This window comes from Anomaloglossus baeobatrachus, chromosome 8, assembly GCF_048569485.1.
Source record: "Anomaloglossus baeobatrachus isolate aAnoBae1 chromosome 8, aAnoBae1.hap1, whole genome shotgun sequence".
NCBI lineage: Eukaryota > Metazoa > Chordata > Amphibia > Anura > Aromobatidae > Anomaloglossus > Anomaloglossus baeobatrachus.
This window is the reverse complement of record NC_134360.1, coordinates 132,998,120-133,025,925: the sequence shown is the minus strand read 5'-3', so window position 1 is coordinate 133,025,925 and position 27,806 is coordinate 132,998,120. Positions and strand designations below refer to the sequence as shown.

General features: G+C 50.3%; 1 protein-coding gene across 2 annotated transcripts in view; it reads left to right on the top strand.

The window, feature by feature from the left end:
- The window catches only part of ODR4 (odr-4 GPCR localization factor homolog), a 155,949-nt gene that overhangs the window by 109,985 nt on the left and 18,158 nt on the right, over window positions 1-27,806 (top strand). For both annotated transcript variants that reach the window (XM_075322003.1, XM_075322002.1), the window contains exons 11-12: window positions 1,304-1,388; window positions 10,146-10,343. In XM_075322003.1, coding sequence (XP_075178118.1) covers window positions 1,304-1,388; window positions 10,146-10,343 — 283 coding nt within the window. The remainder of the gene's footprint in view (window positions 1-1,303; window positions 1,389-10,145; window positions 10,344-27,806) is intronic.

Sequence of the window (27,806 nt, the reverse complement as noted above, 5' to 3'; positions counted from 1 at the left end):
AAATGGTTACTATGTGAACTTGCTCTTATAAATCAGTTTGTCAGTCTTATAAATTCAGTTTCAGTGGTCTTAACGGGGCATTCCCATGTCATACAAATGTACCATGTCCATAGAATATGCTACAAATTTGTAGTAGTTATTATTATTATAGCGCCATTTCGTCCATGGCGCTATACATATGAAAAGGGGTACACATGGTAGGGACAAGTACAATAATCAGGAACAATACAGGGCACAGACAGGTACAGGAGGAGAGAGGGCTCAAAGTCTACCGGGGATGGGTGAGGATACAGTAGGTGAGGGTGGAGATGGTCGTGCGGTGCTATATCAGACTGAGGGTTACTGCAGGTTGTAGGCTTGTCAGAAAAGTTGGGCCTTCAGGATCCTTCTGAAGGTTTCTATGGTAGGCGAGGGTCTGATATGTTGGGTCAGAGAGTCGATGCCTATCCCACCGATGGAACCTGAATCTGTATCAAGACCTGGGGTCCTGATGCCCGCCGTAGTCAGTGGTGTGCTACCTGTAAAACAAATTATTTTGTATAGAAATTCCCACCTTCTGTCCACTGACAGCAGCAAGCAAAAGGGCCACGTTCTCAATATACATGGGGCCCCCTTGTTGGGATTGTCTCCTGCTATACATTTATGGTGTATCTCATGCCCATACATACATGCACAATGTATGAATAACACTTTAGTATATGTTGTGGGGAAACAAAAGCCCTCAATTACATCAGGAATTTGTCTGATTATCTGTTAATGATCATGCACACAAGATAGCTGACAATCTCACATGCTAGCTATAATTTCCCCATACACATGAACGCTTAGCCAAGTGTTTGTGTTTTCAGTGGACAGAGGGAATAGGGCTGCTGCCAGAAACCTCTGACGGTGGCGTATCTCCCCCGAGACAAAACTAGTCAGGATTAGGATTGTAACTGTCCAATTTTACCTACCTTGAAATCCGCTGTCAGGAGCTCCATATTCACATCAGATAATCAACCAAGACCAGGAGAATCACACACATTATAATTTCTATGGGAACCTTAAAGGGAATTTGTCATCCCGAAAACACTGACCATACCTCCTTAAGTGTATATCTGACTTGGCCCTATATTTATCAGACCTGTATTATAGCATTTAGTGTTTTAGTTAACATAAACAATGTTATTTCATATACAAATATGAGGGCTTGGGTGAACCCTTGGTGTGGCCAAGAGCTGAGTGCTGCCCTTCAGCTTTCATACTAAGCACTGCCATATCTTGATTGATTGATTGATAACTTGTATTTCTTACCTTTTTACAGGCGATAAAAAGAGATCTCCTTAATACCATATCAGACCGTTGTGATATCCTGTTTGAGGATATCATCCTTAATGGATCCCAACATGGTAGGTGGCAACATATACCATAGATACACTCATATGAAAAAGTTTGCGCACCCCTATTAATGTTAACCTTTTTTCTTTATAAGGCTATATGCACACTAGGAAAAGGAATTTTCTTAAGAAATTTCTTAAGAAAATTTCTTGAGAGCGAAGGAATAGCGCACCTGCGTTAAAAAACGCATCAAAAACGCACCTGCATTTTTACTGCAATTTGGTGCGTTTTTGGTGCGTTTTCGGTGCGTTTTTGGTGCGTTTTTACCGCTGGTTGCTCCCTGCGTTATTGTGCCATTATCTATGGTAACTAACGCAGTTAGCTGCAGAAAAGAAGTGACATGCTCATTCTTTTTCTTAAGAAAATCTACTGAAAGAATTTTCTTAAGAAAAAAACGCAGTGTGTGCACAGCTAATTTTTTTTGCCATAGGTTTGGCTGGCGAATGTCTGTAGAAAGGTTACAAGAATTTCTCAAGAAATTTCTGCAGCAAAAACGCACCAAAAACGCAGGTAAAAAACGCAGTGTGTGAACATAGCCTAACAATTTGGGGTTTTGCAACAGCTATTTCTGTTTCATATATCTAATAACTGATGGACTGAGTAATATTTCTGGATTGAAATGAGGTTTATTGTACTAACAGAAAATGTGCAATCCGCATTTAAACAAAATTCGACCGGTGCAAAAGTATGGGCACCTTAACATAAAAGTGACATTAATATTTTGTAGATCCTCCTTTTGCAAAAATCACAGCCTCTAGTCGCTTCCTGTAGCTTTTAATGAGTTCCTGGATCCTGGATGAAGGTATATTTGACCATTCCTGTTTACAAAACAATTCCAGTTCAGTTAAGTTTAATGGTCGCCGAGCATGAACAGCCCGCTTCAAATCATCCCACAGATTTTCAATGATATTCAGGTCTGGGGACGGGGATGGCCATTCCAGAACATTGTAATTGTTCCTCTGCATGAATGCCTGAGTAGATTTGGAGCGGTGTTTTGGATCATTGTCTTGCTGAAATATCCATCCCCTGCGTAACTTCAACTTCGTCACTGATTCTTGCACATTATTGTCAAGAATCTGCTGATACTGAGTTTGTTGAGGATAAAGAATTGAGTATCCAAAAATACTTAATTCAGCCATTTCATAGACTCAGTTATATAGTTCAGTAGATGTGAACTAACACAAATATTTGTGAATGCTTTTGTTTCTTACTAACATGTATATATGTATGTTGCATATTCAGTGTATTTTCCTTAGACACAGTATATACCAGCACATGTAATTGTAAAGATGGCTGCTATTTCCTGTTCTACACCCAAGACAGATGGACAAAGGAAATTCCTGGAGTCGGGACTGACCAATCCAAGGAGGATGTGTAGATCTCTCTTCGTCATGAAGCCCTGCCCTGCGATACTTGATTGGACTAAAACTTTTGTTTACACCCCCTTACTGCTTGGTCTAGAGTTTCTTTCAAACAATAAAAAGCACACTTGGTTAAGAGCCAGTCATGGAGATAGATGTAACTGACTTGCTGTCTAGTTATTTAATCTCTAAGTGCACTCATGACATTTTAATTAGAAACAGCAGCCGGATCTCGAGAGATCCTTTGAGTCTCATCATCATCGTCATTCTGACCTTGACAAGTTGAATCCATGCAACCCTCAACTTTAACAAGATTCCCGGTGCCGGCATTGGCCACACACTCCCAAAGCATGATGGAACCTCCACCAAATTTTACTGTGGGTAGCAAGTGCTTTTCTTGGAATGCCGTGTTTTTTTGCCTCCATGCATAACGCCTTTTTTTTGACCAAACAACTCAATCTTTGTTTCATCAGTCCACAGGACCTTCTTCCAAAATGTTACTGGCTTGTCCAAGTGTGCTTTTGCATACCTCAGGCGACTCTGTTTGTAGGGGGCTTGCAGAAACGGCTTCTTCCGCATCACTCTCCCATACAGCTTCTCATTGTGCAAAGTGCGCTGTATTGTTGACCGATGCACATTGACACCATCTGCAGCAAGATGATGCTGCAGGTCTTTGGAGGGTGTCTGTGGATTGTCCTTGACTGTTCTCACCATTCTTCTTCTCTGCCTTTCTGATATTTTTCTTGGCCTGCCACTTCTGGGCTTAACATGAACTGTACCTGTGTTCTTCCATTTCCTTACTATGTTCCTCACAGTGGAAACTGACAGTTTAAATCTCTGAGACAACTTTATGTATCCTTCCCCTGAACAACTATGTTGAATAATCTTTGTTTTCAGATCATTTGAGATTTGTTTTGAGGAGCCCATGATGCCACTCTTCATAGGAGATTCAAATAGGAGAACAACTTGCAAGTGGCCACGTTAAATACCTTTTCTCATGATTGGATACACCTGCCTATGAAGTTCAAAGCTCAATGAGGTCACAAAACCAATTTACTGCATTAGTAAGTCAATAAGAAGTAATTAGGAGTGTTCAAATCAAGAAATTGATGAGTGCCCATACTTTTGCACCGGTCAAATTTTGTTTAAATGCGGATTGCACATTTTCTGTTAGTACAATAAACCTCATTTCTCTGATGCCTCATTGGGGGACACAGGACCATGGGTGTTATGCTGCCTATCCATAGGAAGACACTAAGTAGATGCAAAAGCATAGCTCCTCCTCTGCAGTATACACCCCCTGGCCGGGCCAGTCAGCCTCAGTTTTAGCTTAGTGTCTGTAGGAGGCACTTCCTTTCAAGGTTTGTTATTTTTTGAGGGCGACGGTTTCCTTTTGGGACCGATCTCCCACTACCATCAACGGGCGGGAACATGGAGTGTCGCCTCCACGTACCCCCTCCTGCGACGCTAGATCCTGGGCTGGACGACGGGTTCCACAGACACCGATTTTCCAAAGCCCAGGGTAGAGGCCTGTGCCCCTATAGCCCAATTCCTCAGCTCCTCCTTGCAGGCTCTGAGTTGAAGATGGCACCAATTCCTCAGCCCCTCTTTGCAGGCTCTGAGTTGCATATGACACCGGCGTGACCGGACATAGCAAGCTGACTCTGCTATTTTCACTGCCATGGACGCAAGCAGTGTTTTAAGGTGAGATGCCCCCTGACTGGTTTCCCAGACAAAGGGAGAAAAGACGCTGCAGGCCCATGACATGCAGGGCTCTAGCTTGCTGGCTGGAGGAGGGGGGAAGTCACTCCTGTTTGCAGAAAGTCCTGCAGATATTTTCCCGGTGGCAGGGGGAGGGCCCAGGGCTCAGGGACTCACTTGCTCTGTTTATTTGCTTTAGCAGAAAAGCCGGCTGATAACCACCAGTGACAAGCTGTGTGCTGACTGGAGGGAGAAGGAGGAAAACTATCAGAAGCTCCCTTCCCGCCGTTTTTTACTACCCACAGCAGGGGGGGCACACTGACTTCATCTTCCCGCTCTTTTAGCGCTAAGCCCCGCCCCCCCCCTAGGCCGTGATAAGCCCCGCTCCCCCCAGGAAAGCGTGCGAGATCTCCATAGAGCTTAATCCTTCCTGAGGACAGGGCCATCGGCTGATTCTGGTGAGGTGCTTGCTTCAATTGTAGCTCTGCTGAGCATTACTCCCCCTCCTGGCATACTCCTATTAGGAACATGCAGAAATCTAAGGGCACTAAGAGTGCTAAGGCCCACATAGTCTATTATTCAGCCTTCACTGCCTGCCACGCTGAGCTACCACGTAAAAACACCTCTTCTCTCTGTGAGTCCTGTGCCCCTATAGCCCCCCAAGACCCCCCTGCCACCACCGCCGCAACCGTCAGCCCAGAGCCTAGGGCTCCCAGCCCACCGGAATGGGCACAGTTTCTGTCCCAATCCATGGAAAAACTGTCACAGAACCTGGTGCTGGCTATGCAATGTCGTCCTCCACACCCTTCTGGGTCCCTGGACGGAACGCAGCCTGAGGATACCCCTATGGAGGATCCTTCTGAGATAATCTGGGCACATGCTTCACCGGTTGCAGGGATCAGGAAAAGAGCATACGGCCGGGTGTCTCCAGTGGGCTCTCCCTCGGGAGCACACAGGGCAGGCTCTCCCACACGCTCCAGGGCTTCTGAAGAGCTGGAGGAGGGAGAATGCTGTTTATACCAAGAGAATTCCTTGGTTTCATCCTCCCCAGATGATCAAACTGCAATAGACTCCCTTATAGCAGCAATCAACCAAACTCTGCATGTGGAGGATCCCCCATCCACTACCACTGACCATCCGGTCTCCTTTAAGAGGGCAAGGAAACCCCAAAAGGTTTTCGCTGATCACCCAGAGTTTCAGGATATCCTCACAAAGCAAAGGGAGAAGCCTGACAGGCGCTTCGGTAACCGAAAACTCCATGGAGTCCCGGTACCCTTTTGCCTCACCTGCCCCTAAGGGCTAGGCCGATCCGCCCTCGGTCGACCCCCCCGGTCTCCCGCCTTACCACAAAGACGCTCCTGTCTTTACGCGATGGTTCCTCCATCAAGGACCCGACAGACAGACAGGTGGAGCACCTCTCCCGCTCTGCTTTTGAGGCTGCGGGTTCCTCCCTCTCGCCCTCCTTTGCCTCTGTGTCTGTGTGGGTCGCAAAGGCGATCTCGGTCTGGGCAGAATCCCTTAACACTTCGCTTGAGGAATCCCAGTTCAATCATACCTTTACAGAGGTAACAGCTCAAATTGCCGCTGCGGCGGAGTACCTCATCCAGGCCTCCATGGACGCTGCTACCTGCGCAGCGTTTGCCACCTCAAATACCATAGCCATCCGTAGAGCTCTCTGGCTCCGACAATGGTGAACGGACTCTGCCTCCAAGAAGTCTCTCACGGGCCTTCCCTTTTTTCCAGACCGATTGACAAGCTCATTTCTGACGCCACGGGGGGAAAGAGTACCTCCCTCCCCCAGCTGAAGTCCAGGACGACCTTCACCAGACGTCCACAGTCCTCGTTCCGCTCCTTTTGGAACTCATTTGGTTGGTCGACATCCTGTGCTGTCCCCGCCACAAGCCACGGACTACGCAGGGACCGACCTCAGCTCTCCCTGAAACCCACTTCGTCATGGCAGCCTAGACCGAAACAGTCCAGGACTAGGGAGACTCGGCCACGATGTTTTCCCCCCTCATGACTGTTTCGGCGCCCCGGAAGACACACTCATTGTAGGAGGTCGACTGCGGCTCTTTCAACACATCTGGGCTGCCGCCTGAGACGACAAATGGGTGCGGGACCTTGTGTCTTCCGGTTACCACATAGAATTTCGGACCCAACCCCCGAGTCGGTTCTTTCTCTCAAACCCCCCCAAAGACTCGAAAACGACGCAAAGCTTTTTTCTCAGCAATCCACTCGCTCCAAACAGCAGGAGTGATAATACCTTTCCCAGACGACGAGAACTTCGGGGGGTTTTATTCCAACCTCTTTGTGGTCCCCAAAAAGGATGGGTCAGTTCGACTCATCCTGGACCTCAAACACCTAAACAAACATGTGCACGTACGGAGATTCAGAATGGAGTCCCTAAGGTCCATTATTGCATCCATGCTCGAAGGGGAATTCCTCGCCTCCATAGACATCAAGGACGCGTACCTGCACATACCGCTTCGCAATTCAGGACTCCCACTTTCAATTCGTAGCTCTACCCTTCGGCCTTGCCACCGCACCAAGGGTCTTCACCAAAGTCATGGCGGCCGCCATGAGCGTCCTTCACGCCAGGGGAGTAGTCGTTCTCCCTTACTTGGACGACCTCCTCCTTCCGCGACTGCTCAACCAGCGTACAGATCACTGTGGACACCGTATCCCGCTTAGGGTGGCTAGTGAATCTGGACAAATCATCCCCGATCCCATCACGATCCATCACCTTCCTGGGCATGTCCCTGGACACCCGTCGGGGCTTGATCCTTCTCCCTCAGGACAAGGCGATCGCTCTTCAACGAGCGGTACGCTGCCTTCTACATCCTCCGTCTCGCTCCATTCGATTCAGCATGAAAGTGCTCGGCAGGATGTTGGCGGCTATGGAAGCAGTACCCTTTGCTCAACTGCACCTCCGCCCACTGCAGTTAGCCCTTCTAGCGGCCTGGGACAAGAGCCCCTTCTCCCTGGACAGACATCTTCACCTGACGCCTTCAGTCAGGTACGCACTCCGCTGGTGGCTTCGGTCCTCATCCCTATCGAAGGGGAGATCTTTTCTCCCAGTGAACTGGCTGGTCCTGACCACGGACGCCAGCCTCCTAGGCTGGGGAGCAGTCTACCGGCACCACACTGCTCAAGGACGTTGGACGCCCCAGGAGTCTTTCCTACCCATAAACATCCTGGAACTCCGCGCGATCTTCCTCGCACTCAGAGCGTTCTGCCCTCTGCTAGCGGGTTGTCAGATTCGAGTCCAATCGGACAATGCGTCAGCTGTAGCCTATATCAATCGGCAGGGGGGCACCCGCAGCAAAGCGGCTTATCTCGAGGCCCACAAGATCCTCAGCTGGGCCGAATCGACGGGATCAGTGATATCAGCGGTACACATACCGGGAGTAGAGAACTGGGCAGCAGACTTTCTAAGTCGCCAAGGCCTGGCCGCCGGAGAATGGTCTCTCCACCCAGATGTTTTTCTACACATCTGCACTCGCTGGGGCACACCAGACGTGGACCTAATGGCCTCAAGGTTGAATGTAAAGGTAACCACGTTCATAGCCAGGTAACGCGACCCGCAGTCCATCAGCGCAGATCCTCTAGTCTGCTCCTGGCACCACTTCCGCCTGCCTTACATATTTCCACCTCTACCCCTACTGCCGCGGGTAATCAGGAAGATCAAGGCAGAGGGAGTCCCGGTGATACTGATAGCACCGGACTGGCCCAGGCGCGCCTAATACGCCGAATTAGTACAAATGCTCACAGACGCACCGTGGCGCATTCCAGACATCCCAGACTTGATGACCCAAGGGCCCATTTCCCATCAGAACTCCAGAGCCCTGAAGCTGACGGCATGGCCATTGAGACCTGGGTATTAACAAGAGCGGGATTCTCCCCCGCGGTTTTTTCCACCATGATCAGCGCCCGAAAGACTGCTTCATCCCGCATTTACCACCGTACGTGGAAAATCTTACTTTCACGGTGCAGGGAAACTAACGTCCAGCCTATGCCTCTGGCCATCCCCAGAATTCTCGACTTTCTACAGTCTGGCTTGCAAGCGGGGTTAGCTCTCAGTTCCCTTAAAGGGCAGGTCTCAGCACTCTCAATCTTCTACCAATGCCGCCTGGCTCAAAAACCGCAAGTCAAGACCTTCATCCAGGGCGTTTCCCATCTAGTTCCCCCGTACAAACGGCCGCTGGAACCATGGGACCTCAACCTCGTTCTGGACGGTCTCCAGAGGTCTCCCTTTGAACCCCTCAAGGAATCCTCCCTTGCTCTTCTGTCCTGGAAGGTAACATTCCTGGTGGCAATTACGTCCATCAGACGGGTTTCGGAGATAGCAGCCCTCTCTTGCCGCGAGCCTTTTCTGATCTTTCACCAGGACAAGGTGGTTCTGCGCCCCCTTCCAGATTTCCTTCCAAAGGTTCTTACCCCGTTTCATTTGAACAAGGACATTGTTCTGCCTTCCTTTTGTCCACACCCGGTTCATAGGGTGGAAAGGTCTCTGTATTCGTTAGACCTCGTCAGAGCTCTCAGATATTACATATCCAGGACAGCCCCTTTTAGGAAAACGGACTCTTTGTTCGTCATTCCTGGGGGGCCTAAGAAGGGACAGGCAGCTTCAAAGGCGACGCTGGCTCGCTGGATTCGCTCTGTGATCCAGGAAGTCTACCGCTTGCTACTCAAGCCCATTCCTAGTGGGCTGCGGGCTCATTCCACGCGAGCAGTTGGCGCTTCGTGGGCCATTCGGCATCAGGCTTCAGTGGAACAGGTGTGTAAGACTGCGACCTGGTCTAGCCTACATACGTTTTCAAAGCATTACAGAGTCCATACCCAGGTTTCAACTGAGGCAAATCTGGGTAGGAAAATTCTGAAAACGGCAGTAGAGCGCTTCTCTCAGTAGGTGCTCCAGGCTGTCTGGGACTTGTTCCTAGTCCTTGGGTTGTGTTGTTTTCTTTTATGTTTCCCACCCATGGACTGCTTTAGGACGTCCCATGGTCCTGTGTCCCCCAATGAGGCGTCAGAGAAAAACGGATTTTTGTGTACTCACCATAAAATCGTTTTCTCTTAGCCATCATTGGGGGACACAGCACCCACCCTGTTGCCCTGTTGGGCCTTGGTTCTCTCAGTACCTTATTTGGTTATGACTCTTCTTTTCTCATGTTCCTCTGTTGAGAAGTTTTTACTGTTTTTTTTCTCCTACTGCTTGTGTACTAAAACTGAGGCTGCCTGGCCCGGCCAGGGGGTGTATACTGCAGAGGAGGAGCTATGCTTTTGCATCTACTTAGTGTCCTCCTATGGATAGGCAGCATAACACCCATGGTCCTGTGTCCCCCAATGATGGCTAAGAGAAAACGATTTTACGGTGAGTACACAAAAATCCGTTTTTCAATCCAGAAATATTACTCAGTCCATCAGTTATTAGATATATGAAACTGAAATAGCTGTTGCAAAAACCCAAATTGTTATAAAGAAAAAAGGTTAACATTAATAGGGGTGCCCAAACTTTTTCATATGACTGTAAACTCATATTAGTACTAAGGAAAAGATGGTGGCATGCTCTATATATGCCTTTGCAACATAAATGCAGCACCTGATGCGGCAGCTTCTCCACATCACCCATGCTGTAGCTTTGATAACTGTCAGCGTCCTCCGTCTTGTTTCTTATTACTTTCTGACATTAATACTCTTTTATTGTAGAGTCTGAGCGGGCGCTCTGTCCTCTTCCTCACCGAGTATTTATTCCCATTCCTGGCTCCACCATAATGCTCTGTGACTATGTTTTCGGGGATGAAACAGAAGATGACTTGCAGAACCGGTTTCTTGAGATGCTGGATCTTGAGGTGCAATATAAAACTTTAGTGTTTGTGGAAGAGACGAATGATCGAGACACACATGGTATGTATCAAAGAAAAATATCGGTGAAGTATTGTGTTCCTAGCAGTCGCCCAGCATGTAATGCAGATTTTTCATCTCACACAGATCTCTCTGTAAATTTCTTACCAATACAGACACACATGTCATCTTTTTGCTGAGTATTTGCAGCAATAACTGAGCGGAGACTCCACATTTTTTAGAAGGACTTGGAGCATTTCTTCTCTAAATCTCCTCAAAATTCTGTGTCTGCTCATACCGTAACAGCATATGGTGTTTATCCAGTAAATGGATACATTTACGCAATGAAGCATCTTATTGTTACTACAGATCCCAGTAATATGTGTGGTACCTTTTTTCTGTGAACTCACACCTACTGTCACACCTAGAGTCTTGTTTACCAACAACAGAGCAGCTTTCCAGTGTATGTCCCTGTGCGCACACTGCGTTTTTGTTGCAGGTTTTGTTTATAAGCTTCATGCAGTCCTTCCCCAGCAAAGTCTATGAGAAATCCGAAATGCTGTGCGCACGCTGCTTCTTTTTTTCCTTACGGGTTTTCCTTACAGGTTTTTTCCTTACAGGTTTCCTTACAGATTTTCTGCAGCAAAAAGAAGCAGCATGTCACTTCTTTTCTGCAGGTCCCTGCGTTTTTCCCTTTGTTTTTCCATTGACAATGTTAAAAAAACGCAGGGACATAACGCAGGGAAAAACTGCACCAAACCACGGTAAAACCGCATGTGGGTTTTGTTCTTCGTTTTTCTGCCAGAAGGTGCGTTTTTTGCTGAAGAAAAGTAACTTTTGTGTGCACACATGGCCTTAAAGCTGCTTTTATATTAAATCTAGTCTTCTTGCTGAAGCTGTTACTTATGTGTACCTGTTAGTTCCTGGTGCCATAACAAGTGCTGAACCCCTGAGCAGAATTGGCTGCCTGCACAGAGACTTACGGGCTACAGATCCATTTTGTACATTTGCAAGATCATTTTTTGGGGATCCTGATATGTCTGTTTTAGCAGTTAACTGTACTCCTCCTGAAATATCTTTTCCTATAACCTGTGCCTTGTTCCTCTGTGAGTCACCCTAGCGTCTTTAAGTAAATTGACAACTGGCCCTTACAAGTTGTAGGTGGGTCCCAGTAGACCAGTGCTGCCCAACTAAAGTCCACATGGCCCACCAACAGGGCATGTTTTCAGGATTTCCTTAGTATTGACCAGGTAAAAGAATCTTCACGTGTGCAATGCTAAGGAAATCCTGAATACATGGCAGGTTGGTGGGCCATGTGGACTTTAGTTGGGGAACGCTGCTGTAGTCCAGTCAGTGCTGACTGCTAGATTGTGAAAGAGCATTGCCTTTGACAAGGGAATGGTTACACCTTAATTAACTCCTGCATTTTCATGCAGAACAAAGCTTCAAAATTGTTATTGAATTTCAAATGCAACTAGCTACCAAAACAAGCATCAAGATTAGTGACGCAACCTCTTCAATGATAAAATGTGGCTGCGGAGAAGCATTAGCGTACACTGATTGGCTTACACTCTGCAATCTCATTGCAGGATGCGACACATTCAGATTGTCCTCTAGAACAGTGATGGCGAACCTATGGCACGCGTGCCAGACAGGGCACGCAGAGCCCTTTGTGTTGGCACGCGCGCTGTCGCCACACTGAGCCACTTTGATATGCTGGTGTGATCGCGCCAGCAGATCAAGGTGGTGTTTAGCAGAGGAGACATTTCTCCTCGCTCTGACACGCCTCCTCTCCTGGGCTGCAGACCTGTTGCTTAGGAGACGGAGGAGCGTCAGTAGGCAGCGCCGGGGTCTTGTGGACTGGCCGCGCGGGAACTGAAGTGACTGAGGACGCAGCAGCGGAGGAGTGGGGGCTAGAAGGTGAGTTTTCTTTTTTTTTTTTTTTTAAGCTGTGTGCGCGGCTGTGCCAAAGTGTGGGGGGACAGAGCCAGCACGGGGGAAACATGGGGAGAACGGGGGACAGAGCCAGCATGGGGGGAACATGGAGCGCACGGGGGACAGAGCCAGCACGGGGTATACCGAGCACGGGGGACAGAGCCAGCATGGGAGGGGAACATGGAGCGCACAGGGGAAACATGGGGAACATGGGGGACAGAGCCAGCACGGGAGGGGAACATGGAGCGCACAGGAGAAACATGGGGAGCATGGGGGACAGAGCCAGCATGGGAGGGGATCATAGAGCGCACAGGGGAAACATGGGGAGCACGGGGGACAGAGCCAGCACAGGAGGGGAACATGGAGCGCACAGGGGAAACATGGGGAGCATGGGGGACAGAGCCAGCACGGGAGGGGAACTTGGAGCGCACAAGGGAAAAATGGGGAGCATGGGGGACAGAGCCAGCTTGGGAGGGGAACATGGAGCGCACAGGGGAAACATGGGGAGCACGGGGGACAAAGCCAGCACGGGAGGGGAACATGGAGCGCACGGGGGAAACATGGGGAGCATGGGGGACAGAGCCAGCACGGGAGGGGAACATGGAGCGCACAGGGGAAACATGGGGCGCATGGGGGACTGAGCCAGCACGGGAGGGGAACATGGAGCGCACAGGGGAAACATGGGGAGCACGGGAGACAGAGCCAGCACGGGAGGGGAACATGGAGCGCACAGGGGAAACATGGGGAGCACGGGGGACAGAGCCAGCACGGGAGGGGAACATGGAGCGCACAGGGGAAACATGGGGAGCATGGGGGACAGAGCCAGCACGGGAGGGGAACATGGAGCGCACAGGGGAAACATGGGGAGCATGGGGGACAGAGCCAGCACGGGAGGGGAACATGGAGCGCACAGGGGAAACATGGGGAGCATGGGGGACAGAGCCAGCACGGGAGGGGAACATGGAGCGCACAGGGGAAACATGGGGAGCACGGGGGACAGAGCCAGCACGGGAGGGGAACATGGAGCGCACAGGAGAAACATGGAGAGCACGGGGGACAGAGCCAGCACGGGAGCGGAACATGGAGCGCACAGGGGAAACATGGGGAGCACGGGGGACAGAGCCAGCACGGGAGGGGAACATGGAGCGCACAGGGGAAACATGGGGAGCATGGGGGACAGAGCCAGCACGGGAGGGGAACTTGGAGCGCACAAGGGAAACATGGGGAGCATGGGGGACAGAGCCAGCTTGGGAGGGGAACATGGAGCGCACAGGGGAAACATGGGGAGCACGGGGGACAAAGCCAGCACGGGAGGGGAACATGGAGCGCACAGGGGAAACATGGGGAGCATGGGGGACAGAGCCAGCACGGGAGGGGAACATGGAGCGCACAGGAGAAACATGGGGAGCACGGGGGACAGAGCCAGCACGGGAGCGGAACATGGAGCGCACAGGGGAAACATGGGGAGCACGGGGGACAGAGCCAGCACGGGAGGGGAACATGGAGCGCACAGGGGAAACATGGGGAGCATGGGGGACAGAGCCAGCACGGGAGGGGAACATGGAGCGCACGGGGGAAACATGGGGAGCATGGGGGACAGAGCCAGCACGGGAGGGGAACATGGAGCACGGGGGACAGAGCCAGCACGGGAGGGGAACATGGAGCGCACGGGGGAAACATGGGGAGCATGGGGGACAGAGCCAGCACGAGAGGGGAACATGGAGCGCACAGGGGAAACATGGGGAGCATGGGGGACAGAGCCAGCACGGGAGGGGAACATGGAGCGCACAGGGGAAACATGGGGAGCACGGGAGACAGAGCCAGCACGGGAGGGGAACATGGAGCGCACAGGGGAAACATGGGGAGCATGGGGGACAGAGCCAGCACGGGAGGGGAACATGGAGCGCACGGGGGAAACATGGGGCGCACGGGGGACAGAGCCAGCACGGGAGGGCAACATGGAGCGCACAGGGGAAACACAGGGAGCATGGGGGACAGAGCCAGCACGGGAGGGGAACATGGGAGCGCACAGGGGAAACATGGGGAGCACGGGGGACAGAGCCAGCACGGGAGGGGAACATGGAGCGCACAGGGGAAACATGGGGAGCACGGGGGACAGAGCCAGCACGGGAGGGGAACATGGAGCGCACGGGGGAAACGTGGGGAGCATGGGGGACAGAGCCAGCACGAGAGGGGAACATGGAGCGCACGGGGGAAACATGGGGAGCATGGGGGACAGAGCCAGCACGGGAGGGGAACATGGAGAGCACGGGGGAAACGTGGGGATCATGGGGGACAGAGCCAGCACGGGAGGGGAACATGGAGCGCACAGGGGAAACATGGGGCGCATGGGGGACAGAGCCAGCATGGGAGGGGAACATGGAGCGCACGGGGGAAACATGGGGAGCACGGGGGAAACATGGGGGGCACGGGGGACAGAGCCAGCATGGGGCAGAGCACGGGGCATATACAAACAGAGCACGGGGCAAACATGGGAGCACGGGGCATATACAAACAGAGCACAAGGCAAACAGAGCACAGGGCATACAGAGCACAGGGCATACAGAGCATGGGGCAAACATGGGAGCACGGGGCAAACATGGCTGCAAAGATGGGGGAAACGTGCAAAGAGGGAGAGAAATTTGCAAAGAGGGAGAGAAACGGCTGCAAAGATGGGGGAAACATGGCTGCAAAGATGGTGGAAACATGGCTGCAAGGATGGGGGAAACATGGCTGCAAGGATGGGGGAAACATGACTGCAAGGATGGGGGGTAAACATGACTGCAAGGATGGGGGGAAACAAGCCAGGATGGGGTACATTTAGCAGGAAGGGAAACATGCCAGGAAGGGGTACATTTACCAGTATGGGGGATACATTTACCAGGATGGGGGGATACATTTACCAGAATGGGGGGAAACATGAAAGGATGGGGGGGAAACATGCCAGGATGGGGGTACATGAACATGCCAGGATGGGGAACATTTAGCAGGAAGGGTGACATTTACCAGGATGGGGTACATTTACCAGGAAAGGGGACATTTACCAGGATAAGGGAACATACCTGGATGAGGTACATATACCAGGATGGGGTCATTTAACAGCATGGGGGAACATTCCAGGATGGGATACATTTACAATGATGGGGTACATTTACCAGGATGGGGTACATTTACCAGGATGGGGTACATTTACCAGGAATGGGGTACATTTACCAGGATGGGGCCATGATGTGGACAAATATACCAGAATGTAGGAAATATATATCAGGATGGGGGACATGTTTACCAGGAAGTGGCCAGGAAGGGGGACAGAACTACACAATGAAGGGGGGGAGGGAGCAACTCATACATCTTTATGGGATTTCAAGATGTTCAGACTTTGAAATGTAGATGTGGATTACAGGGTGACATCTGATTGCATTCTATGCTAAAATCTCTAATATGCTGCAATTTTTATTCCAGAAGGAATAATCCAACTGCTGTGTCTGGAAAGGGCAGGGGCTCAGCTTCAATGTGTGGTAAGCATGCATGAGCGTGATGCCCCTTGCTGAAGAGAAGATGGCAAAGGTAAAGCTGGTGTCACACATAACGACGACGACAACGACGTCGCTGCTACATCACCATTTTCTGTGACGTTGCAGCGACGTCCCGTCGCTGTCGCTGTGTGACATCCAGCAACGACCTGGCCCCTGCTGTGAGGTCGCCGGTCGTTGCTGAATGTCCAGCTTCATTTTTTGGTCGTCACTCTCCCGCTGTGACACACACATCGCTGTGTGTGACAGCGAGAGAGCGACGAAATGAAGCGATAAGGAGCCGGCACTGGCAGCTGCGGTAAGCTGTAACCAGCGTAAACATCGGGTAACCAAGGGAAGACCTTTCCCTGGTTACCCGATATTTACCTTCGTTACCAGCCTCCGCTCTTGCTGCCAGTGCCGGCTCCTGCACTGTGACATGTGGCTGCAGTATGCATCGGGTAATTAACCCGATGTATACTGTAGCAAGGAAAGCAAGGAGCCAGCGCTAAGCAGTGTGCGCGGCTCCCTGCTCTCTGCACTGTGACATGTAGCTGCAGCACACATCGGGTTAATTAACCCGATGTGTACTGTACCTAGGAGAGCAAGGAGCCAGCGCTAAGCGCGGCTCCCTGCTCTCTGCACATGTAGCACAGCGACGTTATGATCGCTGCTTCTGCTGTGTTTGACAGCTAAGCAGCGATCATAACAGCGACTTACAAGGTCGCTGTTACGTCACCGAAAATGGTGACGTAAAAGCGACGTCGTTGTCGCTGTCGCTTAGTGTGACACCAGCTTAAGGTTACAATCAATTATTTACATAATAGGATTGGTTGGCACTTCGGAAAAAAAAATGGGTTTAGGGCTACAGTTTGGGCACTCGGCCTGTAAAAGGTTCGCCATGACTGCTCTAGAAGGTCATAATGGATCTCATAAGTTATGGCAGCGTCTTGTATAGAGTTGAAGCTCACAAATTATCTCGGGGTATGGCGTCTGCATCTCATATTCAGCTAGAGCTGAAAGATTATCTCGGAGTACAGCATCTTGTATAGAGCTGGAACTGATATATTATCTCAGAGTACGGCATCTTGTATAGAGCTGGAGCAGATAGATTTATCTTGGGGTACGGCGTCTCGTATACAGCTGGAGATAATAGATTATTTCGGGGTACGGCGTCTCGTATACAGCTGGAGCTGATAGATTATTTCGGGGTATGGTGTCTCGTACACAGTTGGAGCTGATAGATTTATCTTCCGGTACGGCATCTCGTATACAACTGGAGATGATAGATTATCTCGGGGTACGGGTCTGCACGGCGTTACTGTGGAGTTATTTCTTTCAGTCAGGGTGTATAACATGAACAGTGAAGGATGAGGTGGAAAAACAGATCATACATTTTGATCTAGTTGATTTCTAGTCTGATGCGAGCTGCTGAATGTAAGTTCCGGAGTGTGTGCACTATGCAGAACACACACCACTCCGGCCTCTCATATGTTTTGACTTTTAGAAACCACAACTCACAATATAAGAATGAGGGAAAGCTATTGAGTCACCGTGTTTGCTGTGCACATCCCGGAGTTCTTACACCCACATCCTGTGGAAAGTCTGGCATCATAGAGGTTTGCAGGCTGTACGTGGCTTCTGCATGATATGTCTGCGGGCCTGATGTGAGGTTATTATCCTGCGGTTGTGTGTGAGCACATGTATTGCACAACACAGCTGGCTGAATGTTATTTTTCCAGAGTTTACTTTTACATGTCAACTCTGTGTTTAAAATGCATTTGTTTACGACTATTTAATGCAAATCCACTTGATTCTAATTTAACATGAAAAGGTGCATCTTGGATAAAGGGAATCGTGTTTAGTGACCTTCTGTCAGTTTGCCATTTGTTTTCTGTTATGTATAATGGTCAGACGCTGTGGTTTTCTCTTTTTGTAAGCTGCAGAGCTTTCCATATACAGTATGTCACAAAAGTGAGTACACCTCTCACAATTTTGTAAATATTTTATTAAAAGTAGTTCACTACTCAGCATACGGGCCACACATCATTGTAAACCTCATAAAGAAGGCTTCTTTCAAATAGTGAATTCTGCCTCTGAGCGGTGCTATTGCGGTCCGCTCATCCACATCACGTGACCCCCCCTGGGCTCCGTGACCTCTGACATCCGCTGATGTCACGTCAACTTACAGCTGACCCGACATCACCGAGGCGGCCCCAGTCTCCCTGAATGACTGTAAATGCAAACAGTTGCACACTGAAAAAAGCCAAAAATTTACCAGGGAAAATATGGCACTGCATTACTGCAAGAGAGAGATATTTAGTGTATGTATTGGCCAATGCATGTAAGCCCGGAGACCAACGGCAAGGTATATCTCTGTAATCCGGGAACCTAACTTAAATGCCACTATCTAGGTTAAAAACATCCTTATCTGGGCAAAATGCCACTATTTGGACTACAAACCTCCATGTATGGGCTGCTAGGCTCCTGCTACAATGGTTATGAACACAGCCAGGTCTTAGGGCGGAGTGCTCAGTCAGAAAAAGACTCACTAGAAATATCAAAAAACTGACCTGCACATCCAACAAATGTGAACAGGTGCTAACTGAAAAAACATAGTAACTATATGCCGTTGGTCTCCGGGCTTACATGCATTGGCCAATACATAAACTAAATATCTCTCTCTTGCAGTAATGCAGTGCCATATTTCTTTGTCGCTCCATTGGGAGACCCAGACAATTGGGTGTATAGCTTCTGCCTCCGGAGGCCACACAAAGTATTACACTTTAAAAAGTGTAACCCCTCCCCTCTGCCTATACACCCTCCCGTGCATCACGGGCTCCTCAGTTTTATGCTTTGTGTTGAAGGAGGCACACATTCACTCGAGCTCCCATTTTAGTCAGCAGCAGCTGCTGATTGTATCGGATGGAAGAAAAGAGGGCCCCTAACAGGGCTCCCGGCATGCTCCCTTCTCACCCCACTCTGGTCGGCGGTGCTGTTAAGGTTGAGGTACCCATTGCGGGTACAAAGGCTGGAGCCACATGCCGTTTTCCTTCCCCATCCCTTAGAGGCTCTGGGAGAAGTGGGATCCTAACCGGTCATCCAGGCACTGGGACCGGGCTCCCTCCGCAGCCCCTGTGGGAATCTGACGGACAGGAGACTGGGTATCATCAGGGACAGGCCCTGCATCTAAAGGTACTCTGTGTCCCCTTGGGGACGGTGCATGGAGCACTTTGGTCTCAGACGCTGCAGCGGCTGCTGTATTTGTATGACGACCGGGACTACCGCACCGACCGCGCCTGTTTGCCGGCCGCGGTATTAAATTTAGTCCCCGGCTTTTGCGGCCTAGTGCCTTAAACTCCCGCCCCCGGGCCTGCCAGTCAGGGGTAAGGGCGGGACGGTCGGCCTGACGTCGACAGTGAGGGCTGGAGCACACTTTAGGTGTCCTCCTCCCCCCTCACTAATCACTCTGGGGCACCAGATTCCCGCACTTTATTAGTCACGCCCACGGCTCCCTCCTCCCCTGAGAACGCCGGCAGCCATGTTTTAAACACATTCTGCCGGTGGAGGACTTCTGGCTGCAGCTCTGGGAGACCCAAGGCAGGGAATCTGGTGGACACACACCGCTTGAGCGGTCGGTAAGCCACACCGGTCACCCGGTGCTGGTCCCCCTAGGGTGCCGAACTGTATATATATATATTATATTTGTATACATTTTCTCGGTTCGGCCGCAGTGTTTAGCTTTTGGCTATATACCCTCAGTGATCACTCTCCTAGGAGACAACAGCATGTCGTTCACAAGGAGCAAGGGTGCCAAGACACAGGGTTATTTTGCAACCTGTACCTCTTGTGCTGCTATGCTACCTGCAGGTTCCACCTACCCTCACTGTGAGCAATGCTCGGGCCCTGTGGCACTCGCTCAGCCGAAGCCTCGGGCACTGGTGGGACCCTCGGCCCAGGTAGAACCGCCGGCTTCCCCTGTCCAGGTGGCAGGGACAGAGTTTGCAGTTTTAGCTGAGAAACTCTCTGAGTCACTTTCACAATCCATGGCTCAGTCTATGGACAAATGGTCTGCTAAGATACTAGAAGCCTTACAGTCCAGACCGGCCCTTACACAGGCCCCGGGCACAGCGGGGTCATCGCCCCCAGGCCCCTCTCGGTCTGCGCCGCAGCGTGCTCTCGGGGTGGCCCCTAGGTATCACGTGGAGGACTCCGGCACGGACCGCAGTCCCAGACCGGCTAAGCGGGCTCGCTGGGAATCTTCCCCGACTTCATCACGCTGTTCGGGGTCTCAGCTTGAGGACTCTGTGGAGGATGAGGCGGAGGTCGCAGCCCAGGGCTCTGACCCTGACGTTGCTCTCAATCTTGATACACCTGAAGGGGACGCCATAGTAAATGACCTTATAGCGTCCATCAACCAGTTGCTAGATCTTTCTCCCCCAACTCCACCTGTAGAGGAGTCGGCTTCACAGCAGGAGAAACACCAGTTTAGGTTTCACAAACGTACACGGAGTGCTTTTTTCGATCACTCTAACTTCAGAGATGCTGTCCAGAAGCACAGAGCTTTTCCGGACAAGCGCTTTACTAAGCGCCTTAATGACACACGTTACCCCTTCCCCTCTGACGTAGTGGTGGGGTGGATCCTCCAGTCTCTAGACTGGCGGCTAGATCCGTAGTATCAGTGGCTGACGGTTCATCGCTCAAGGATGCCACTGACAGGCAGATAGAGCTCCTAATGAAATCCATCTATGAAGCCACAGGCGCCTCTTTTGCTCCGGCCTTTGCAGCCGTGTGGGCACTCCAAACTATCTCAGCTTGTCTGTCTGAGATTAATGCGGTCACACGTACCTCTGCTCCGCAGGTAGCGTCTTTGACTTCTCAGGCGTCGGTATTTTCATCCTACGCCATGAATGCCGTCCTGGACTCTGCTAGCCGTACAGCGGTAGCATCCGCCAATTCGGTGGCAGTCCGCAGGGCCATGTGGCTACGCGAATGGAAGGCAGACTCTGCTTCCAAGAAGTTCTTGTCCGGTTTGCCTTTTTCTGGCGACCGATTGTTTGGCGAACAATTGGATGAAATTATTAAGCAATCTAAGGGAAAGGACTCGTTCTTACCCCAGTCCAAACCAAACAGACCTCAGCAACGGAAAATTCAAGCGAGGTTTCGGTGCTTTCGGCCCTCAGCCAGATCCCAATCCTCCTCGTCCAACAGGCCACAGAAGAGCCAGAGGAACTCTTCTGCATGGCGGTCTAAGTCACGTCCTCCAAAGACCGCCGGAGGCACCGTCTCCAAGGCGGCCTCCTCATGACTTTCGGCCTCCCCAAACCGCATCCTCGGTCAGTGGCAGGCTCTCCCGCTTTGGCGACGCCTGGTGGCCACATGTCCAAGACCGATGGGTGAGAGACATTCTGTCTCACGGTTACAGGATAGAGTTCAGCTCTCGTCCTCCGGCTCGTTTCTTCAGAACATCTCCGCCCCCCGAGTGAGCCGATGCACTTGCTCAGGCGGTGGACACTCTGAAGACAGAAGGAGTTGTGATCCCCGTTCCCCTTCAGGAACGTGGTCGCGGTTTTTACTCCAACTTGTTCGTGGTGCCAAAAAAGGACGGATCATTCCGTCCCGTTTTGGACCTCAAATTGCTCAACAGACATGTGAGAACCAGACGGTTTCGCATGGAATCCCTCCGGTCTGTCATCGCTTCGATGTCCCAAGGAGACTTCCTAGCATCAATCGACATCAGGGATGCCTATCTCCATGTGCCGATCGCACCAGAGCATCAACGCTTCCTGCGTTTCGCCATTGGGGACGAACACCTTCAGTTTGTGGCACTGCCTTTCGGCCTGGCGACAGCCCCACGGGTCTTCACCAAGGTCATGGCATCCGTTGTGGCAGTCCTACACTCTCAGGGCCACTCGGTGATCCCTTACTTAGACGATCTCCTAGTCAAGGCACCCTCCCGGGTGGCATGTCAACACAGCCTGACCGTTGCTCTGGAGACTCTCCAGAGGTTCGGGTGGATCATCAATCTCCCAAAGTCAAAATTGACTCCGACCCAATCACTGACTTACCTCGGGATGGAGTTTCATACTCTCTCAGCGATAGTCAAGCTACCGCTGGACAAACAGCGTTCGCTGCAAACAGGGGTGCACTCTCTCCTTCGGGCCCAGTCACACCCCTTGAGGCGCCTCATGCACTTCCTGGAGAAGATGGTGGCAGCGATGGAGGCAGTCCCCTTTGCGCAGTTTCATCTGCGTCCACTCCAATGGGACATTCTCCGCAAATGGGACAGGAGGTCGACGTCCCTAGACAGGAACGTCTCTCTTTCTCTGGCAGCCAAAACCTCTCTTCAGTGGTGGCTTCTTCCCACTTCTCTGTCGAAGGGAAAATCCTTCCTGCCCCCATCCTGGGCTGTGGTCACGACGGACGCGAGTCTGTCAGGGTGGGGAGCGGTTTTTCTCCACCACAGGGCTCAGGGAACCTGGACTCCGACAGAGTCCTCCCTTCAGATCAATGTTCTGGAGATAAGGGCAGTGTATCTAGCCCTAAAGGCGTTCCATCGGTGGCTGGAGGGCAGGCAGATCCGCATACAGTCGGACAACGCCACGGCGGTCGCGTACATCAACCACCAGGGCGGCACTCGCAGTCGTCAAGCCTTCCAAGAAGTTCGGCGGATTCTGCTGTGGGCGGAGGCCACAGCCTCCACCATCTCCGCAGTTCACATCCCGGGCGTAGAAAACTGGGAAGCAGACTTTCTCAGTCGCCAGGGCATGGACGCAGGGGAATGGTCTCTTCACCCGGACGTGTTTCAAGAGATCTGTTGCCACTGGGGAACGCCGGACGTCGATCTCATGGCGTCTCGGCACAACAACAAAGTCCCGGCATTCATGGCACGGTCTCAGGATCACAGAGCTCTGGCGGCGGACGAATTAGTTCAGGATTGGTCGCAGTTTCGACTGCCTTATGTATTTCCTCCTCTGGCAATGCTGCCCAGAGTGTTACGCAAGATCAGGTCCGACTGCCGCCGCGCCATCCTCGTCGCTCCAGACTGGCCGAGGAGGTCGTGGTACCCGGATCTGTGGCACCTCACGGTGGGTCAACCATGGGCACTCCCAGACCGACCAGACTTGCTGTCTCAAGGGCCATTTTTCTATCTGAATTCTGCGGCCCTCAACCTGACTGTGTGGCCATTGAGTCCTGGCTCCTAGCGTCCTCAGGGTTATCTCAAGATGTCATTGCCACTATGAGACAGGCCAGGAAACCAACGTCCGCCAAGATCTATCACAGGGCTTGGAGGATCTTCTTATCCTGGTGCTCTGATAAGGGTTTTACCCCCTGGCCGTTTGCCTTACCCACTTTTCTTTCCTTCCTTCAATCCGGAATGGACAAGGGTTTGTCTCTCGGCTCTCTCAAGGGACAAGTATCGGCGCTTTCCGTGTTTTTTCAAAAGCGTCTAGCCAGGCTTCCGCAGGTCCGCACGTTCCTGCAGGGAGTTTGCCACATTGTCCCACCTTACAAGCGGCCGCTGGAACCCTGGGATCTTAACAGGGTTCTACGGGCTCTTCAGAAACCACCTTTCGAGCCGTTGCGGGATGTCTCTCTATCACGTCTTTCGCAGAAGGTGGCATTTCTAGTGGCAGTTACATCACTCCGAAGAGTGTCAGAGCTTGCAGCGCTGTCATGCAAAGCCCCCTTCCTGGTTTTTCACCAGGATAAGGTGGTTCTGCGTCCGGTCCCGGAATTTCTCCCTAAGGTGGTGTCCCCTTTTCATCTCAATCAGGATATCTCCTTACCTTCATTTTGCCCTCATCCAATTCACCAATATGAAAAGGATTTGCACTTGTTAGATCTAGTGAGAGCACTCCGGCTCTACGTGTCTCGCACGGCGCCACTGCGCCGTTCTGATGCGCTCTTTGTCCTTGTCGCTGGCCAGCGTAAGGGGTCGCAGGCTTCCAAGTCAACCTTGGCTCGGTGGATCAAGGAACCGATTTTTGAAGCCTACCGTTCTTCTGGGCTTCCGATTCCTTCAGGGCTGAAAGCCCATTCTACCAGAGCCGTAGGTGCGTCTTGGGCATTGAGGCACCGGGCTACGGCTCAGCAGGTGTGTCAGGCGGCTACCTGGTCTAGTCTGCACACTTTCACGAAACACTATCAGGTGCATACCTATGCTTCGGCAGATGCCAGTCTAGGTAGGCGAGTCCTTCAGGCGGCGGTTGCCCACCTGTAAGAGGGGGCCGTTGTCGGCTCTTTTTATCAGGGTATTCTTTTACCCACCCAGGGACTGCTTTTGGACGTCCCAATTGTCTGGGTCTCCCAATGGAGCGACAAAGAAGAAGGGAATTTTGTTTACTTACCGTAAATTCCTTTTCTTCTAGCTCCTATTGGGAGACCCAGCACCCGCCCCTGTTCCCTTCGGGCTGTTTTGTTCTTTTGTGTACACATGTTGTTCATGTTGAATTGTTCTTTTGGTTCATGGTTCAGTTCTCCGAACATCCTTCGGATTGAATTTACCTTAGACCAATTTATAAGTTTCCTCCTTCCTGCTTTTGCACCAAAACTGAGGAGCCCGTGATGCACGGGAGGGTGTATAGGCAGAGGGGAGGGGTTACACTTTTTAAAGTGTAATACTTTGTGTGGCCTCCGGAGGCAGAAGCTATACACCCAATTGTCTGGGTCTCCCAATAGGAGCTAGAAGAAAAGGAATTTACGGTAAGTAAACAAAATTCCCTTCTTTCCCTGGTAAATTTTTGGCTTTTTTCAGTGTGCAACTGTTTGCATTTATTGTTACTATGTTTTTTCAGTTAGCACCTGTTCACATTTGTTGGATGTGCGGGTCAGTTTTTTGATATTTCCCTGAATGACTGGGCTGTGTGCGAAGTTTCACCACTCATCACAGCCCATCTTCTCGCTCACGCTCTCCTTCACAGCATAGCACCGCAAGCAGGAGCAATGCTGGGCTATGATGTGTGATGAAACTTCGCACACACTCCAGTCTCTCAAGAAGACTGGAGCCAGCCTCGTTGATATCGGGTCAACTGGAAGTTGACATGACATCACCGGATCTCAGAGGTCATAGTGCCCGGGGGTCACGTGATGAGGATGAGCAGACCGCAATAGCACCGCTCAGAGGCACTAAACAAGGTATTTGAAAAAAGCTTTCTTTATGAGTTTTACAATAATGTGTGGCCACAATGCTGACTATTAAATCACCCCTTTAAATCTTTTCATGCAACAACACTGAAGATATGACACTTCGATACAATGTATAATAGTGTACAGCTTGTCTTTCAGTGTAAACTTGGTGTGCCCTCTAAATAATGCAGCACACATCCATTAACCCCTTCACGACCAAGGACGTATATATACGTTTTTGGTGGGGTTTGTCCCTCTCATGCGGGCTCGCAAGGCGAGTCCACATTATTCTCTGCACATGTCTGCTAATCTGATCAGCAGACATGTGCAGATAACAGTCCTGCGCGCTTGGATCTCAGATCCACCCACACTTGTTAACCCCTTAGATCGCGCTGTCAAACTCTGACAGTGTGATCTAAAGCGCTCTGGCGGGGAATCGCGCTATTCCCCGCCTTCATCTGCGGTGTGAACACTGGGCACCAATGGGTTGCCATGGCAGCGTGGGGTCAGATGATGACCCTGTTGCCGCTGTCATGACATGTTTCCTGCAAATCCTGGCACGGTGCTGGCACTCACAGGAGGACAGCATTTTTCTTTTTCTTTTTCAGAGCGATGCTGAACCATCACTCTAAGGGTACGCTCACACGAGCGTGAAAAACAGACGAGTGCAATGCGAGAAAATCTCGCATTGCACTCTGACCAATGTTAGTCAATGAGGAAGAGCAGTTGATCAGCTTTTCTCGTATCCAGATTCTGGATGCGAAAAAAGTCGCAACATGCTGCAATTTTCTCCGAGAGCTGTATCACTCGCACCCATTCAAGTGAATGGGTGCAAGAGAAACATCAGACTACACTCGGCTGTTATCCAAGTGCAGTGTGATATACGCACAGGCTGACAATGGAGGAGATGGGGGGATTAACCCCTCCCTCTCCTCCGCAGCGCCCGCCCTCAGCTTCACAGCTGATTGCAAGATCGGGTCGCATGAGCCTGAGCCGGGGGTCATTAGCATATCGCATCCGATGCTCTCACATCGGATGCCATACGCTAGTGTGGCTGCAGCCTAATCAGGGGAAACGATCAGACTGTGTAGACATAAAGTCCCCTAGGGGGACTAGTAAAATCATTAAAATATGTAAAAAAAAAAAAACAAACTAAAATTTCAAAGCACTCCACATTTACCCCATTGAAATAAAAATAAATATACATATTTGGTATCGCCGCTTTCTGAAATACCCGATCTATCAAAATATATAACCAATATGATCACCACACAGCGTAGTGAAAAATGAAAACTCCATAATTGCGTGTTTTTGGTCACCCCAACATTGCATTAAAATGCATTAACAGGTGACCAAAACTTTGCATCTACCCAAAAATGGTTTAATTAAAAATGTCACCTCAAGACGCATAAAAAATAAGGCATCACTGAGCTCCAGATGCTGAAAAATGAGAACGGTTTGGGTCTCTAAAAATGGAGCCAAAATAGGAATTCTTTTTTTTTACAAACTGCTGAATTTATTTTCATCACTTAGATAAAAGTGAAACTATACATGTTTGGTGTCTACGAGTGAGTACACCTCTAAGTGAAAATGGCCAAATTGTGTCAAAAGTGTCAATACTTTGTGTGGCCACCATTATTTTCAAGCATGGCCTTAACTCTTTTAGGCATAGAGTTCACTAGATCTTCACACGAGCCTTTGGAATCCTCTTTCACTCCTCCTGAAGTCTGCCTTTATATACATTTGCAAAGTAATAGGTCACTCCAAAGGGATAGCAGAGGAAACTGCAGAAACACTAGCCAGGATCTTTAAAAATTTCTGGAGAGCAGAAGAAGTCCCAGAAGATTGGAGAAGAGAAAATGTCTCCATCTTCAGAAAAGGAAAGAAGATGGAACCAGGTAGTTACAAGCCCATGATTCTTTCTTCTATTCCAGATAAGATCTTTGAACAAATTATTAAACAGCATGTAAGTACTTGGAGAAGAATACAGTAACTAACCAGAGCCAGCATGTGTTTGTAGCAAACAAGTCATGCCAGACTAATCTTAATTTCCTTCTATGATGGAATCACTGACTGGGTGGACCAGGCAAATGCAGTAGATATAGTATATCTCATCTTCAGCAACGTATTTGATAAAGTATCTCATACTATACTTATTGAAAAAATTAACCAGTATGGGATTGACACAGCTACAGTTAGGTGGATTCATAACTGGCTGAGTGATCGTACTCAAAAAGTGGTAATAATTGGTTGCACATCCAATTGGAAGAGTGGGGAACCCCTTTGATAGCAGCCAATATTATGAACTCTCCCAGCCACTGCAACCAGTTCTATAGTTGCGGATGCACAGAAACATCTTGAAGAGATCAGAGAAAAATTTACAGAATAAATAGGGAGAGGGTCCTTAAACCTAATATTGTATATAGTCCAGAACACACCACTTGTATATCAAATGGATTCACAACCCTTTATTGATTCCACCCCTTCATGTCTATTAGTTTTGGCAACCATGAGTTTGTCAGTCCTGAAGACTTTGAATAGAATAACAGTGTGCATTAGGTATCCCTATACATCCACCCTTAAGTAATACGCCTTCAGCCCTTCATCATGCTTAAGTGATACTCCCTTAGCAGCTGGTATATGAGCTGAACAAGCAGTTTTCCATTGTCATACTGCTTCTGTATATGTCTCCTGGTATAGTGACCTCCGTGGCTGCCTGTCCACAGAGCACCTTGTTATACACCACTGTATCCACACCCACTGTGTAAGCCAAACGCTCTGTGGAATGCGGTGCTGCCGATCATCAGACACAACTGATTGTCTGCCTGTGCCATTCGCTGTATCTATGTCCAACAGGATTGAGACAGCTGGCCCACGGGTTGTATGTTCCTGGGCTAGTCTGTGGATCCACCTGATGGCATCTGTGGACCAAACATGGCATCAGTGATGT